The sequence below is a fragment of the Hyperoodon ampullatus genome (genome assembly GCF_949752795.1).
Source record: "Hyperoodon ampullatus genome assembly, chromosome: 4".
NCBI classification, from domain to species: Eukaryota; Metazoa; Chordata; class Mammalia; order Artiodactyla; family Ziphiidae; genus Hyperoodon; species Hyperoodon ampullatus.
The window spans coordinates 35,802,123-35,820,768 of NC_136917.1; the positions used below are offsets into that span (position 1 = coordinate 35,802,123).

Consider the following 18,646-nt stretch of genomic DNA (forward strand, 5'->3'; position numbering starts at 1 on the left):
TAACACAGAACTAGAAAATACTAAAAAAAATAGTCAGAACTAAAGAATACAATAACTGAAATGAACAACAACTAGAAGTATTTAATAGCACACCAGGTGATACAGAAGAATGCATAAGTTATCTGGAATATAGAATAATGGAAATCACCCATACAGTCAGCAAAGTGAAAACAAATTAAAAATGAGAATAGTTTGAGGGATCTATTGGACTACACTAAGAATACCAACATTGACATAATTTGGGGGTCCCAAAAGGAGAAGAGAGAGAGAAGGTGGTCAAAATGTATTTGATGAAATTATGGCTGAAAACCTCCCAAACCTGAATAAGGAAGCAGATATTCAGGTACTGGAAGCAAATATGGCTCCCAAAAAAGATGACAGCAACTGGACCCACACCAAGATATATCAATTAAAATGGGAAAATTAAAGATATATGTTTCTAAAGGCAGCACAAGAAAAACTGTTGGGTACAAGGGAGTCCCAAAAGTCTATCAGCTGATTTTTGTTTTTATGCAGAAACTTTGCATGCCAGAATGGAGTGGCATGACATATTTAAAGTACTGAGAGGGAAAAACCTGCAAACTAGGGCACTCTACGGAGCAAGATTATCATTTAGAATTGTAGGAGAGATAAAGAAATTTTCAGACAAGCAAAGACTAAATAATTTATCAATACTAAACCTACTCTAAAAAATGATATAGGGTTTTTTTTAAGAAGGAAAGAAAAAGTCATAACAAATGGTAAGAATCTATAAGAAAGAGAAAATTTCACTGGTAAAGGCAAACATATAGAAAAGGATGAGGATCAACCACTTCAGCTAGTATGAAGATTTAAAAGACAAAAAATAATTGCAAAATTAACTATAACTACAATAAGAAGTGAGGGAATGAACAGGGAGATGGCAAATATGACATTAAAAACACAAAATGTGGAGGAAGGGAGTAAAAATGTAGTCCTATTAGAATATGTTTCAACTTAAAGGACAACCTGTTTTAAAAAGTAGATATAGTCATAGGTCAACATATAAAAACCTCGTGGTAACCATACATCAAAAACCTACAATTGGGCTTCCCTGGTGGCGCAGTGGTTGAGAGTCCGCCTGCTGATGCAGGGGACATGGGTTTGTGCCCTGGTCTGGGAGGATCCCACGTGCCGTGGAGCGGCTGGGCCCGTGAGCCATGGCCGCTGGGCCTGTGCATCCGGAGCCCGTGCTCCGCAACGGGAGAGGCCACAGCGGTGAGAGGCCTGCATACCGCAAAAAAAAAAAAAAAAAAAAACCTACAATAGATACACAAAAACTAGGGAGAAAGGAACACAACCGTATCGCTAAAAATCATCAAATCACAAAGGAAGAAACAGAATGAGTAAGAGAAGAACTATAAAAACAAACAGATAGCAAGTAACAAAATGGCAATAAGTACATGCCTATCAATAATCACCTTAACTTTCAATGGACTAAATGGTCCAATAAAAAGACATAGGGTAACTGGATTAAAAAAAAAAAAAGACCCTTCAATATGCTGCTTACAAGAGACGTCAGAGCTAAAGACACACACAGACTGAAAGTGAGGGGATGAAAAAAGATATTTAATGTAAATGGAAACAACAAGAAAGTGGGGATAACAATACTCACATTGGAAAAAAATAGACTTTAAACAAAGTCTATGAGAAAAGACCAAGAAGAGCATTCTCAAATGATAAAGAGATCAATATAAGAGCAGAATATTACACTTTTAAACATATACGTACTAAATACAGGAGCATCTAAATATACAACACAAATATTAACAGACATAAAGGGAGAAATTGACAATAATTGAATTATTGTAGGGGACTTTAACACCCCACTTACATTTATGGACAGATCATCTAGGCTTAAAATCAGTACAGCAATAGAGGTCTTAAATGGAACAACAGACCATTTGACTTAATAGTTATCTATGGGACACCACATCCCCAAACAGCAGAATACAGTCTTTTCAAGTGAACATCTGTATGTCTTCCTTAGAAAAATGTCTATTGAGTGTCTTCTGCCCATTTTTATTAGGGTTGTTTGTTTTTTAATATTTAATTGATTGAATCATTTATATTTTTGGATAACAACCTGTTATTGGATATATAATTTGTAAATATCTTTTCCCATGAGTAGGTTGTCTTCATTTTGTTGGTGGTTTCCTTCACTGTGTAAAGATTTTAGTTTGATGTAGTCCATTTATTTATTTTTATTTCCCTTGCCTGATGAGATATATACAAAAATATTGCTAAGACCAGTGTCAAAGATGTATTGCCTATCTTTTTTGCAGCTTGTTGAGTAACTTCCTGACATTATCTTGAATTCTCTACTTGTCTGATCACAATCTTCCATGACATTAAGATTGGTTTCTGGAAAACTGTCATTTTCTTTTCTTAAAACAAATTATTAGAGTATAGTTGATTTACAATATTGTGTTAGTTTCTGATGTACAGAAAAATGTATCATATATATATATGGATATGTATATATATCCATTCTTTTTTAGATTATTTTCCCATATAGATCATTACAGAGTATTGAAAAGAGTTCCCTGTGCTATTATTTTCTTTTCCTGATTTCAGGTTACTGTGGTTTTCATGGGTTGCTCCTCTGCCAATCCATTTGAGAAAAAAAAATATATATATATATATTATACACACAAGTTGACCCTTGAACAACAAGAGAGTTAGGGCCTCCAACCCTCTGTATAGCCAAAAATCCTCCTATAACTTTAAAGTAATTTTTCTATATCCCTGGATAAACTAACCTTAATAAAAATAATATAAATTGTCTTGGTTGTTAAGTGTATTTTTTATATGAGCAATGCAATCACGACTATTCCTTCAGAGAAACAGGAGAAAATTACTTGGGATGACACGTAATTTGAGAAGTAACTATTATTAATAAATCTATGGTGCTCCATCCAAGAAATGGAATTTCCAAACATTTTTGATCCAAAGGTAGGAAAATTTTGAAGTAGAAAAAAAAAACTGCCTATATATCAGACTGAGGATGAAGCTTAATAAAGAGAGTTACTAAAATTGTATAAAGGAGCTGAGTCAAAAAAATAATAAATCCCAGGAAATAAGTAGAAGGAGCAAATTTTATTTTACAATGATCAAAGAATCACATTTTCTCGTTCCGAGGCTTTGAGTTATGCAATCAAGGGCACTTCATCACCCCTAGTACAACTGGCCATTTTATACTTGGCACCAAATAGAATCTCTTCAGAGCCCGCTTTATGTCTTTATTTTTCAGACTGTAGATGAAGGGGTTGAGCATGGGTGTGACCACAGTGTACATCACCGAGGCTGTTGCACTTGAGAGTGAGCTGTGGGTAGCAGCAGAGCTAAGGTACACTCCTAAGGCCGTACAATAAAATAAGGAGACAACCGAGAGGTGAGACACACAGGTGGAAAATGCTTTATACTTCCCCTGAGCTGATGAGATTCCTCGTATGCAGAAAACTATTTTAGAGTAAGAGTAAAGGATACAAGCAAAAGGACCAACACCCATCAGGACAGCTGCAAAATAGATCACCATGTTATTTAAAAAGTTGTCAGAATTGGAAAGTTGTACCACCTGATTCAGTTCACAGAAAAAGTGGGGGATTTGCACATCTGGACAGAAGGACAATTGCAACACCATTAAGCTGTGTAACAAGGAATACATAGCAATCATTACCCAGAATATCAGAACCAGCAGTCCACAGAACCGGGGGTTCATGATGACCATGTAGTGCAAAGGGTGGCAGATGGCCACAAAGCAGTCATAGGCCATCACTGTCAGGAGAAGGTCATCTAATTCTCCAAAGAGAATGTAAAAATACATCTGGGTGATGCAGCCTTCATAGGTTATGACTTTGCTCTGGGTCTGAATGTTCCACAACATCTTTGGGATGGTGGTAGAGGTGAAACAGATGTCTACAAAGGACAGATTGGAGAGGAAAAAATACATGGGGGTGTGGAGGTGGGAGTCTGAGCTGACAGCCAAGATAATGAGCAGGTTTCCAAACACAGTGATCAGATACATGGAGAGAAAAATCCCAAATATGAGGGGCTGCAGTTGTGGCTCCTCTGAAAGTCCCAGAAGAAGAAATTCTGAAATTTGTGTATTGTTACCTGGTCCCATGGGGTAGAGGTGACTATCAGGAAAAAGGAAAATAACATGACTAATTTTCACACAAACTGGCATAACTCACATAGCTGAAATACTGCAATTTCTATTTATCCCTCAAGAAATTAATGTTAATATTTTATTTATAGGTAAGTTCTCTTTGAGGGTATACTCCATTTCATCTCTGACTAGGAATTTTTGTCCCATTCTCAGCATATTTCCAAAGAGGTCATATATTCTAGAGTTTTAATGTATTCTTTCACACATTTGAGAAATATATATTGAGTGCCAACCATGTTCCCAGCACATGAAGGCAATAAGTGGAGAGTGTGAAAAAACCAATCTCCCACAATACAAGGATGGTGAAAGATGATATGCAAATAAAATATTATATAATATGTCATATGGTGACAGATGCTACGAAGAAAAGAAAACCAGGTATAAAGGAGAGAATAGTAGGAGGTGTTATTTTGTACTGAGTGTTCTGGTAAAGGCAACAAACAAGGTGATAATTGAACAGATAGCTCAAGAAAGAAAAAGAAGGAGCTAGTAAGATAATAGAAGTGTGTGCCTCACAGAAGGAACAGACGTGAGGAAAATGCTTGTTCCATGTATTCAGATCCAAACAAGGAAGCCAGTGGGGCAGAGAAATAAGCAAAAGGGGGAGTAATTAGAGATGGTGTCAGAGGATGCTGAGGAAAAAGTGGCCTCCCTGCTACAGTTAAAACTTCAATACACAGAGAATCTCTCCTTCCATGTTGTTCCATGCACATGAATTGAGCTGAAAAGGCTTCCTGTGAATTATATCAGATCACCTTCTTAGTTCCATCTGTTGATTGAATTCTGGCCTCTGTATTATAAGTCATCTTAATATTTGAGTCCAGGTGCCTCTACTTTAAGAACTGCTCTCACTCCACAAGGCACAGGCACAGACATACACCATGGCCTCCTGAGCTGTGTTATTACTATGCTTTTCTCACCCAGATCCACCCTCCTTAGGCCATAAGTGATTGCAACTCAAGCTGGTCAGATCAGATTATCCTTCTCCTCAAGAATGTATAAATGGTCCCCAGAAATTCCAGTTCATAAGCTTCCCATGGAACAATAAACTTGGGGTTTCTTTTTGGTATGGCCACTTTCTGTTCCATGTTTAAAGAACTATAGAAAGCATGAGAGAGGGAAAGAGAGAGAGAGAGAGGGATGGAGAGGAATGAAATGGACATTAAGGGGGAAAATATCCAACAAACACAAATGGCCCCTGAGACAATGCAATGAAGAAAAGCTTCCTTGGTTAGTCAACATTCCAGCTCCAGTGACATCTCCTTGATGCACAGGAAAAATAATTTTAAAATATCTTTTTGCCAAGGACATAAACAGTGATATCTTTATGATGTGAAACACCTTACAGTTTGAGCAGCCCAAGAGGAAAATAAGCAAAGGAAATAAACTAACAATTCAAAACCATCAATTTACAAAATACAACAAAAGTTGCATATGTTTTATATGAAGCAGTAAAAGACTTCATTTTCCTGAGGCTTTTCCCTATTTGTCCACTCCTGTTAATAAATAAGATCCTTAGACTTACTGTCCTCTTTTACTGGAAGCATTTTATGTCTGCCATTCCTTCTTCTAATGGAGCTTCCATTAATACCGTTTAATTGTCAACACTGACACTTGCATTTCCAAGGGCAATGTTCACTTTATTTTTAGACCATAAATAAATACATTAATTTAGGAAAGCCAGCAAAACAACCACGGTGATCTCTGGCATCTGGGCTATGCTAGATTGGCTCGCAGGTGACCTCAGGTACAAGTTCTTGGCTTCCATCCTAATTCTCTCCTGCGGTGTCTGTGGAGCTCTCAGATTCACCTGCATGCAGATTCAGAGAGGAAGATTTCCCTGTAGATGTCAAAATTCCCCCCTAAATGACTGATGATGCAGGCAGAAATTTTGTCCTCAAATAAGACAACAGGAAGAAATAAAATCAAGCATTGATCTCCCAGCCAGATTTAGGACTGCAAAAGCAAGGACCATGTCTTGTCCAAAGTTGCACAGGCTGAGGGATGGCAGCAGAGGTGATATTTAGAGCTTCATATGTCAGCTCATTAAGCATGTTTTCTTCTTGTTACTCCAACGACTAAGTGCATAATTTCCCTTGGAGACACTGGTCTGGGCAGAATGGAACTTTTTTCTGCTGATTCTTTGTTCCTAGGAGACTATATTATAAGTTAGGTGAGTTCAGTTTTTATTACTCCTTCTCCATTAACTCTCCTGATTCCAAAGCACTAAGCCTCCCAGACTGCCTCATCACCTGAGTTCAAATTTTCTCTAAAGTGTAATATTAAGGATTTGTCTTGAGTAGGTCACGTGAGTTTTCAAAGCTTTCATTTGTGGTGGGGACACAACCTCTGAAGTCTCTAAAACTTACTATTCCCCTCTTCAAAAACAGGGATAACTTTGCTCCTGTAATATAAAATCTTGGGTGTTATATTCCCTGGATTCATGATATTTTTCCCAGGACAATTAGGAATGTTCTACTTATATCAGAGGTTAAGAGCTGTCATTTTGTCTCTCATCATGTAATGTTTGTAACTATAAGAGACATATTTAGATATTGTTATACCCCATAAACTAGCTTAGCATATTACAGAAGTTGTCAAATTTAGTTTTAAAAGCAGTGCATTCTATGAGGTAGTACTTTTATAAACTCCTTTCTCCATTGTAGAAATGGGACTCAGAAGGATTTAATGTTCTGCTTAAAGGTATAAACCAAGTGAGGGATGGAGTCTGATTAGAACATCTCAGTTCTGGAACTCTGGGGCAGTGATTCTCAAACAGAGATAATTTAGCCCCTAGGGTTATTTGGCAATATCTGTAGGGATGTTACTAATCTCCTATAAACCACAGAACAGCACACAACACAAACACTCTCTTCCAAAAGTCATCATTATGATAGTGAGAAACTATTCTAGACCAGACATCTATAAATTCACTGTGCATACAAATCACCACGGTTTGTAGTTCAAATGCAAATTCTGATTCATCAGGTCTCTGTTGGACCCAGGGACTGCATTTCCTTTTTTAAAAAAATTTTTTTATTGGAGTATAATTGCTTTACAATGGTGTATTAGTTTCTGCTTTATAACAAAGTGAATCAGTTATACATATACATATGTTCCCATATCTCTTCCCTCTTGCATCTCCCTCCCTCCCACCCTCCCTATCCCACCCCTCCAGGCAGTCACAAAGCACCGAGCTGATCTCCCCGTGTTATGCGGCTGCTTTCCACTAGCTATCTACCTTACGTTTGGTAGTGTATGTATGTCCATGCCTCTCTCTCGCTTTGTCACAGCTTACCCTTCCTGCTCCCCATATCCTCAAGTCCATTCTCTAGTAGGTCTGTGTCTTTATTCCTGTCTTACCCTTAGGTTCTTCATGACATTTTTTCCCTTAAATTCCTTATATATGTGTTAGCATACGGTATTTGTCTTTCTCTTTCTGACTTACTTCACTCTGTATGACAGACTCTAGGTCTATCCACCTCATTACAAATAGCTCAATTTCGTTTCTTTTTATGGCTGAGTAATATTCCATTGTATATATGTGCCACATCTTCTTTATCCACTCATCGGATGATGGACACTTAGGTTGTTTCCATCTCCGGGCTATTGTAAATAGAGCTGCAATGAACATTTTGGTACATGACTCTTCTTGAATTATGGTTTTCTCAGGGTATATGCCCAGTAGTGGGATTGCTGGGTCATATGGTAGTTTTATTTGTAGTTTTTTAAGGAGCCTCCATACTGTTCTCCATAGTGGTTGTACCAGTTCACATTCCCACCAGCAGTGCAAGAGTGTTCCGTTTTCTCCACACCCTCTCCAGCATTTATTGTTTCTAGATTTTTTGATGATGGCCATTCTGACCGGTGAGATGATATCTCATTGTAGTTTTGATTTGCATTTCTCTAATGATTAATGATGTTGAGCATTCTTTCATGTGTTTGTTGGCAGTCTGTATATCTTCTTTGGAGAAATGTCTATTTAGGTCTTCTGTCCATTTTTGGATTGGGTTGTTTGTTTTTTTGTTATTGAGCTGCATGAGCTGCTTATAAATTTTGGAGATTAATCCTTTGTCAGTTGCTTCATTTGCAAATACTTTCTCCCATTCTGAGGGTTGTCTTTTGGTCTTGTTAATGGTTTCCTTTGCTGTGCAAAAGCTTTGAAGTTTCATTAGGTCCCATTTGTTAATCTTTGTTTTTATTTTCATTTCTTTAGGAGGTGGGTCAAACAGGATCTTGCTGTGATTTATGTCATAGAGTGTTCTGCCTATGTTTTCCTCTAAGAGTTTGATAGTTTCTGGCCTTATATTTAGGTCTTTAATCAATTTTGAGCTTCTTTTTGTGTATGGTGTTAGAGAGTGATCTAATCTCGTCCTCAATGGTGAAAAACTGAAAGCATTTCCACTAAGATCAGGAACAAGACAAGGTTGCCCACTCTCACCACTCTTACTCAACATAGTTTGGGAAGTTTTAGCCACAGCAATCAGAGAAGAAAAGGAAATAAAAGGAATCCAAATCGGAAAAGAAGAAGTAAAGCTGTCACTGTTTGCAGATGACATGATACTATATAGAGAGAATCCTAAAGATGCTACCAGAAAACTACTAGAGCTAATCAGTGAATTTGGTAAAGTAGCAGGATACAAAATTAATGCACAGAAACCTCTGGCATTCCTATACACTAATGATGAAAAATCTGAAAATGAAATCAAGAAAACACTCCCATTTACCATTGCAACAAAAAGAATAAAATACCTAGGAATAAACCTACCTAAAGAGACAAAAGACCTGTAGGCAAAAAATTATAAGACACTGATGAAAGAAATTAAAGATGATAAAAATAGATGGAGAGATATACCATGTTCTTGGATTGGAAGAATCAACATTGTGAAAATGACTCTACTACCCAAAGCAATCTACAGATTCAATGCCATCCCTATCAAACTACCACTGGCATTTTTCACAGAACTAGAGAAAAAAATTTCACAATTTGTATGGAAACACAAAAGACCCCAAATAACCAAAGCAATCTTGAGAAAGAAAAATGGAGCTGGAGGAATCAGGCTCCCTGACTTCAGACTATACTACAAAGCTACAGTAATCAAGACAGTATGGTACTGGTACAAAAACAGAAAGACAGATCAATGGAACAGGATAGAAAGCCCATAGATAAACCCACGCACATATGGTCACCTTACCTTTGATAAAGGAGGCAGGAATGTACAGTGGAGAAAGGACAGCCTCTTCAATAAGTGGTGCTGGGACTGCATTTCTAACAAGTTCCCAGGTGTAGCTGATGCTGCAGATCTTGGTCTGTGTATCACATTTGAGTAGCAAGGCTGTGGTCCTGTCTTTGAATCAGGTATACACATGTTTAGTCTTCTCCACCAAGAATCTTTTTTTTTTTTTTTTGCGGTACGCGGGCCTCTCACTGTTGTGGCCTCTCCCGTTGCGTAGTACAGGCTCCGGACGTGCAGGCTCAGTGGCCATAGCTCACCGGCCCAGCTGCTCTGCGGCATGTGGGATCCTCCCAGACCGGGGCACGAACCCATGTCCCCTGCATTGGCAGACGGACTCTCAACCACTGCGCCAGCAGGGAAGCCCCTCCACCAAGAATCTTTTATGCATGTGATCTTGAAAGAAATGTTTTTCACTCACGTTATAGGTGATTACACATAATGTATCACTATGATCACAACAACCATTCCTTAACCCTAATGAAAATAGGAACTTTTCACATGGACACCAAAACCCATACTTCAATGAATACATATAGAGCATGAAAATGAAATATTTTGCCTAGTAATACAAAGTGTAGTTTAAATTTTCATCTTATTTATGTTTTTCCCTAACTCAAAAGCCATGTTAATTGTATGTATTCAAATCTGTGTTTCTGTGTAGACTCCAATTGGAAACCTGTAGTTGATTATCATTTGTCAGTGACCAGGGTAGTCACTGCAGACACAGCTGAGTAAGAGAACATGATCCCTATATACACTACCAAAAGTAAAATAGATCGCTAGTGGGAAGCAGTCGCATAGCACAGGGAGATCAGCTTGGTGCTTTGTGACCATCTAAAGGGGTGGGATAGGGAGGGTGGGAGGGAGGGAGATGCAAGGGGGAAGAGATATGGGAACATATGTATATGTATAACTGATTCACTTTGTTATAAAGAAACTAACACACCACTGTAAAGCAATTATACTCCAATAAAGATGTTAAAAAAAAAAGAGAGAACATGATCCCAAAGCGAAGAATAAAACTGAATAAGCACCTGTAAAACAAACTATAGGTTAAAGTCTCCATTTGCAAGAAGAGCAGTTAAGGCAGTGATTTACAAAGGAATTGTGTATACAAAATCAAAAACTGTAGTCTTAGTTTTCCTCTATTATAAAATTATATAAAATGCCTTGGCTAGTAAGTGTAGTTTTGTTTTTGCATGGTAGTATTATTACTTACGACAATTCTTTCAGTGGCACAACATAAAAATTATTTGGGATGATATATATCATTTGAGAAGAAATTGTTCTTAAGAAATCCATGTTGCCCCATGATGTAAATGGGAATTGTAAATATTTTGAAACAGGTTTGGGGAAAAATTTGAGAAGGTAGAAAATGGACAAAGGGGGAAATTGTTTATAAATCAGAGAAGGAAACATAAATGTGAGTTACTTCAATGTTACAAAGAAGTAGAATGAAAGAAATGAAAATTTCAGGAAATAGAGAGAGCAAGTTTTACTTCCACACTCTGATCAAAGAATATCAAATTCCGGCTCAAAAGCTTTGCACCCTGCAAAAATGGGGATTCTTTATCCCTATGACAGTTGGTCCTTTTATAGTTGCCATCCCAAAGAATCTTTTCAGAGAACTCTTTATGCCTTTGTACCTTAGACTGTAGATTAAGGGGTTCAGCATGGGTGTGACCATAGTGAACATCATAGAGGCTGTTGCACTTGACTGTGAGGAGATGGGCTTGAGTAGTAGCAGAGCTGAGGTACACTCAAATAAAATAAGAATACAAGTGAGAGGTGAGATGCACAGGTGGAAAACGTTGTTATCCAAATATACTAAGAGTAGGTAAATGTATACCTGTTTGTTGGAGACTTCATAGGTCATGACTTTGCCTTCTTTGGGATGGTGGTGAAGGTGAAACATACCTAAAAAGAACAGATTGGAGAAGAATTACACAGATGTGTGGAGATGGGAGTCTAAGATGGTGGCCAGGATGATGAGCAGGTTTTCCAACACAGTGATCAGGTACATGGAGAAGAGAAGCCCTGTTATGAAGGACTGCAATTCTGATTCCTCTGATAATCCCAGAAGAAGAAATTGTGAAATTTGGCTATCATTTACTGGTCCCATCTGGTCCTCACCAACACTTGTTGATTTTTTTCTCTTTGATAATACCCATTCTAGCTGGTGGAAATTGTATCTCACTGTGGTTTTGGTTTCCATTCCTCTGATGATTAATGATGTTGAGCCCCTTGTCTGTGCTTCTTGACCATCTGTGTGTCTTTCTTGGGAAAAAAATGTCAACTGAGAGTCTTCTGCCCATTTACTAATTTTTTGTTTATATTGAGTTGATTGAATTCTTTATATTTTTGGATAACAACCCCTTATCAGATATATAATTTGCAAATACCTTTCTCCATGAGTAGGTTGCCTTTTAGTGTTGGTGGTGGTTTCCTTCACTGTGCAAAGCTTTTTCATTTGATGTAGTCTCCTTAGTTTACTTTTATTTTCCTTGTCTGAGGACATATATCCCCAAAGATACTTCTAAGATCGATGTCAAAGAGGTGCTGCCTATGTTTTATTTATGATTTGTAACTTTTCATGTCTTACATTTATGTCTTTAATCTATTTTGAATTTATTTTTTGTATGTAGTGTAATAGAGCAATTCACCTTCATTCTTTTGCCTGAAGTTGTCCATTTCAGAAAATATTCCTTTTCATGTTGTGATTCAGTTACCAAATGAAGTAGCTAAAGTTATTTTAATGTTTTTTGTAACATTATACTATAATTGTTTAATAACCTACTCTGATACACAGTTTCAATTTTTGGTTTCTGTCTATCACCTTACTCAACATTTTGTGTACATTTGCCTTTACATCTCAGGTAGAAGAGTTCATTTCAACATCCTTATAAGACAGTTCTGGTTGCTGAACTCCCCTAGCCTTTGTTTGTCTGGGAAAGGCTTTATTTAGCCTTCATACCTGAGGGATTACTTTGCTGGATAGAGTATTCTTGGATGACAGTTTTTATGTTCCAGTATTTTAAGTATGTCTTTCCATTCTCTCTTGGCCTTTTGAGTTTCTGCTGAGAAATCTGCTCATAGCTTAATGATGATACCTTTGTAGGTTACTCTCCATTTTTTCTGGCTGCCTATAACAGTCTTTCTTTGTCATTGACTTTTGACAGTTTTAATATAATGTGTCTTGGAGAAGGTCTTTTGCATTGATATATTAGGTCTTCTATTATTTCTTCCCCAGACTTGGAAAGATCTCAGCTATTATTTCTTCAAATAAACTCTCCTTCTTTCTCGCTCTCTTCTTCTTCTGGGATACCCATTATGCTTGTTACATTTTCTAATGGAGTCATATAGCTCTTGTAGAGTTGCTTCATTTAAAAACAAACAAAAAAGGTTCTCTCTTCTCTTCTTCCTAAATCATTCTACCTTTGAGCTCACTATTTCTATACTCCATATGGTGTACTCTACTTCTAGTGCTATCTAATGCATCCTTCATCTAATTTATTGAATTCTTTAGCTCCAGAATTACTGTGCGGTTTTGTTTAACAGTTTTCATCTCTTTGGAAATTGTTCCTCACGTTCATTATTTTTATTCCTGAACTTATTTAAGTGCCTTTGTGAATTTTCTTGTATCTTGTTGAGTTTCTTCCTGACACCGTTTTGAATTCTCTACTTGTTTGATCACAATCTTCCATGACTTTAAGATTGATTTCTGGAAAATTGTTATTTCCTTTTTATGCTTCCATGTTACTGTGGTTTTTCACTGGGCTCAATGGGTTGCTCCTCTGCCAGTGTGTTTGAAATGGAAAGCAGCTTTCTTATTTAAGTAAAACCTTGTTTACTTTGATTCTAACAATTCAACAGAGTGGGAACAAGAGGCTCTTCTATGTTTTGCAGTTAGATGACTCTGTAGCACAAGTATTTGGTTTCTTTTACCTGAGCTGCATGTGGCTATATTGGAGAAACTATATTTTTTGCATTTCATGGCCTCTGCCAGAGGTGTCATCAGTGCCCTTGTCACCACTGTTTGTGCTTGCAGGGTCACTGGTGCCTTGGTTCTGCCACTGTCCCTGCTGTGGTTGGTATGTCTGCTGGGGGAACCAGGATGGTGGGCACTATTGCCATATCCAAGGTGACATAGGTCAAAGGCTACACCATCTGTGCTGCCTGATTTCCTGTGGCTGTATGTGCTGCTGCATCCAGGAGGCCAGGGCCATGTGTGCCACCCCCACTGGTGCTACCAGATTCTCTGGGCTATGGGCTCAGCTGCCTCAGCCTCGGGGCTGGGACCAGTGGCACTGCCTCTGCTGTTCCCCTGATTCCACGTCCTCTATGTATTCTAATCTACCCACCTTCAGATATACAACTATGTGAATCTCTGGAGGTCTGGCGTTTTGGGCAGAGGAACCTTTGTTTAGTTATAGATGTTTTACTAATAGTAGATTGAAGGGGTGGGACAAAGGGAGAGTCTTCTGCCACCATGATGCTGATGTCACCAATGATAAACTATTTTTTCCACAAATTATAAGATTAAAATACATATATAAATGGAGTAGACTATCATATATTAGTGAAGAAAGAATTGCAATATGGCTGCATACAACCTCATGGATGAGCTTTAGAGTTACAACATATAGTATTACAGGTGAATACAGACTCATGAGGAGCCCAGCAGAGATCAAAACAACTCCTCAATATTAAATCTCATTTGATAATAAAGGCATTATATTAAAACCTTTACTATTAGGACGAGTGGTTATGCAGCAATGACTAACCAAATAAAATATTAAATAGTACAGAACTGACAGCAATTATAATAATCTTCTCATTCTATGCATTTATTCTGATATTTAAAGATAGTATTCAACATTACGCTGTTTTTGAATTTTATTATAGATAGATAATTGTATTAAAAAGTTACTCCATTGCAGTTTCCTCCCAGGTAAGCAGGAGATTGGCAGACACGTTAGTTTGCACAAATTGTGACCCTGAATCCCATGACTAGTTAGGTATTCCAGCTCTCTAGTGAGTCATCTTGATCATGAGATACATACATATACATATACATGTATAAAGAGTTGACCCTTGAACAGTGCAGGGGTTGGGGCAATGACACCCTCTGCAGTTGAAAATCTGTATATAACCTCGTAGTCAACCCTCTTTATCCACAGTTTCACACCCACTGATTCAGCCAACCCTTTTATAAAGTTATATAAATTGCCTTTGTTTTCAGCTGTAAAATTTTTTATATGAGTAATTCATCTCATGACTATTCTTTCAGGAAAACAAGGTAAAAATTACTTGGGATGATATATGTCATTTAAGAAGAAATTATTCCTAAGAAGCTATTGTCAGTCCATGAAAAACTGGGAAAGCCCAAGTATTTCATATCCAAAGTTTGGAAAATTTTGAAGTAGAAAAAAAGCACATTAAAAATGCCTATATAATAAAGACACAGACCTACTAGAGAATGGACTTGAGGATATGGGGAGGGGGAAGGGTAAGCTGTGACAAAGCGAAAGAGCGGCATGGACATATATACACTACCAAACGTAAGGTAGATAGCTAGTGGGAAGCAGCCGCATAGGACAGGGAGATCAGCTCGGTGCTTTGTGATCGACTGGAGGGGTGGGATAGGGAGGGTGGGAGGGAGACGCAAAAAGGAGGGGATATGGGAACATATGTATATGTATAACTGATTAAATTTGTTATAAAGCAAAAAAAAAATAAAAAATAAAGAAAAAATTTAAAATGCCTATATAATAGACTTAGGAGAAAGTATAATAAAGTGAGTTACTGGATTTGTATAGATAACTTAACTTAAAAATAACATGGAAATCACAGGAAACAAAGACAAGGGGCAAATTGTATTCCACAATTAACAAAGAATCACAATTTCTGGTTGTGGGACTTTGTGCCATGCAATCAAGGGCATTTCATCACCCTTAGGGCAATTGACCCTTTTGTGACTGCCATCCCATTGAATCTCTTCAGAGTCTCCTTTATGTCTTTCTTGCTCAGAGAGCAGATAAAGGGGTTCAGCATGGGTGTAGTAGTGATGAACAAAGAAATGAAGAAGAAAAAAGTGATAAACTGTGATTTCATATTTTACTGTCTTATGAAATTGTGGAAATGGCTTTGGTTGCCAAGTTGTGTTTTCTTTTTCCAAAGGAATAGTACAAGTCATGATTATTCTGTTAGTAAAATGAAAGAAAAATTGCTCAGTATAAAATATTTTACTTCAGAAGAAATTATTCTTAAGAAATGCATGAAGTGTCATGAGATAAATGGGAATTTCAATATATTTCACTTAAGGTTGCAAATCAATTTAGGGAAGTAGAAGAATGACAAAGAAAAAAATTAGATAGCAGAGAGCATAAAGCTTAGTGAAGTGAGTTAGGTAACTTGTATAGAGAAGTTGAAATCAAATAAATGGAAATACCAGAGAGTAAATTGAAGGAGCAAGTGTTCTTCCCACAATCTGATCAGGGAATCACAATGTCAGCCTTTAATGCTTTAAGCCCTGCAATGACTGACACTTCTTCACCCCAGGACAATTGGCCCTTTTATAACTACCACCCCAAAGAATTTTCTTAGAGCACTCTTTATGTCTTTATTCCTCAGACTGTAGATGAAGGGTTTCAGCATGGGTGTGACCACAGTGTACATCATTGAGGCTGCTGCACTTGAGTGTGAGCAGTGGGTGATAGCAGGGGTAAAATACATTCTTAACACTGCACAATAAAATGAGGAGACAGTGGAGAGATGTGATGCACAGGTGGAAAATGCTTTATACGTCCCCTGAGATGATGAGATTCCTCCTATGGAGGAAACTATCTTAGAGTATGAGTAACATATCCCAGCGAATGGACCACCACCAAACAGCCCAACTGCAAAATACATCATGGTGTTATTAAGAAAGGTGTTAGAACAGGGAAGTTGGATTACCTCTTTGAATTCACAGAAGAAGTGGGGAATTTCTGAGACTGTACAGAAAGACAGCTGCAATGCCAGTAAGGTCTGTAACAAGGAATTCAGGGCACCTATCACCCAGGATATCAGCACCGGCAGTCCACAGAGAAGAGGATTCATGATGACTGTGTAGTGCAGGGGGTGGCAGATGGCTATGAAGCAGTCATAGGCCATCACTGTCAGAAGGAAGTCACCCAACTGTGCAAAGAGTAGGAAAAAATATGTCTGTGTGAGGCAGTCTTCATAGGAAATGACTTTGTTTTTTTTTGTTTTTTTGCGGTACGCGGGCCTCTCACTGTTGTGGCCTCTCCCGTTGCGGAGCACAGGCTCTGGACGCGCAGGCTCAGTGGCCATGGCTCACAGGCCCAGCCGCTCCGCGGCATATGGGATCCTCCCGGACCGGGGCACGAACCCGTATCCCCTGCATCGGCAGGCAGACTCTCAACCACTGCGCCACCAGGGAGGCCTGGAAATGACTTTGTTTTGAGTCTGTATATTCACCAGCATCTTAGGAATGGTGATGGAGGTGAAACAAATGTCTAGAAAGGCCAGGTTGGAGAGGAAGAAGTACATGGGGGTGTGGAGGTGGGAGTCTGAGCTGATGGCCAGGATGATGAGTAGGTTCCCAAACACAGTGATCAGGTACATGGATAGGAAAAGTCCAAATATGAGGGGCTGCAGTTCTGGTTCATTTGATAATCCCAGAAGAATAAATTCTGAAATTTGTGTATTGTTGCCTTGTGCCGTGTGGTGGTGATCACTAATAGGAAAGAAAAAGGAACATGATTAATTTTTACACATGTGGGAATTAATATAGTGAAAAACTTTAAATTATATATTTTGGTCATTTTTAAGGGATTTTCTGGGATAATCTTTAATTAGAAATTCCTGTCCCACACTCAGGCTTTCCACCAATAGATCATCTATTACACAGTTTAAATGCAAGTTTATCTCATGCATTTGAGCAGTTTATGTTGAGTACTGACTATCTTCTGGGGTAAAAGTACAGGATTCTAAGAACAAAACTCCCTAAATCCAATAATGGGTAAAAGTATAAATTAACAAATACAAAAACATATTACCATGTCTTACAGTGACAGATGCTATGGAAAAAATAAGCAGGTATAAAATAGAGTGAATGGAGGTGTTATATTTTACTGGGAATTCAAGAAGACCTGCAAATAAGGAGAAAGTTGAACTGAGACCTGGAGGAAGACAAAGCAGAGACTCCAGATTATCTGGGGGAATGAGTGTGCCCTATGAGGAAAGAGTCAGTACAAAGGCCCTGAGGATGACACTTGTTTCAAATATTCAAGACTCAGAGGGGAGCCAGGGTGTCAAGGGTAATGAACAAGAGGGAGAGTGATGAGAGATGGTGTCAGAGGATGCTGAGGAGCAAGGTGGACTTCCTGTCAATGCTGAAACTTCAAGACCCAAGGAGGGAGTCACTCATTCACATATTGGTCCTTTCACATTAAAAATTTTTCTTTTAAAATTTAAAAGAATTCCTGTGAATAGAAAAGGATCCCTCCCTTATTTCCAGCTGCTTGTTAATATTGTTGTATCTGTCTTTTAAGGGTCACATTTTGGAGTAAACTTAAGTACCACTGCCCAGAGAAGTGATCATTCCCCACAACACACACACACACACACACACACACACACACACACACACACACACACACACACACACACACACACACAGTACATTATGACTTACTGCGCTTATTACTCCCTGGCTCTTCTCAATTCCAGCCACAATAGTTAGGAAAGGAATGATACAAGGCAAGTGGTCAACATGAAATTATCTTTACCATAGAGAATATAGAAAATAGTACCCAAATTCAAGTTGGTAAGCCGCCTGTGGAGCTTCATTTTGATATGAAAATTTTGTGTCTTGTACTAAAAGAAAAATTTAAAAATTACTTGAAAAACTGAGAAGGAAAAGGGCATTGTGGAGGAAAACAAGATCCACCTGTAGGTCTCACCCCTTAGTGGCTACCTTGTTCTAGGGCACAGGCGTTGGGGTATGTATACCTCAGTTCTGCAGGCATTTCATCCTCTAGGAGAGTCTGATGACCTCAGTGATGTACACCATGGTCACCCCCATACTGAACCTCTTCATCTACAAAATAAGATCTAATAAGTTCTGGTGGTCCCTGAGAGATTGCTATGAGGATAAAGCTTCATTAGCATTCCATCCCCATTTATACCCCCTTGATGTCCAGAATACCTAATA

General features: G+C 38.2%; 2 protein-coding genes across 2 annotated transcripts; both read right to left on the minus strand.

The window, feature by feature from the left end:
- Window positions 1–3,175: 3,175 nt before the first annotated feature.
- On the minus strand, window positions 3,176–4,144 carry LOC307051348 (olfactory receptor 7A17-like; the record flags this gene model as incomplete). Its single annotated transcript, XM_079701636.1, has 1 exon — window positions 3,176–4,144. The coding sequence occupies one exon, from the start codon at window positions 4,142–4,144 to the stop codon at window positions 3,176–3,178; it is 969 nt and encodes a 322-aa protein (XP_079557762.1).
- Window positions 4,145–15,978: 11,834 nt separating this feature from the next.
- On the minus strand, window positions 15,979–17,142 carry LOC307051355 (olfactory receptor 7A10-like; the record flags this gene model as incomplete). Its single annotated transcript, XM_079701643.1, has 2 exons — window positions 16,857–17,142; window positions 15,979–16,661 (listed from the first exon to the last, which is right to left on the minus strand). Exons 1-2 carry the CDS (start codon window positions 17,053–17,055, stop codon window positions 15,979–15,981), a joined length of 882 nt encoding a protein of 293 aa, XP_079557769.1. The 5' UTR covers window positions 17,056–17,142.
- Between the last annotated feature and the right edge of the window lie 1,504 nt (window positions 17,143–18,646).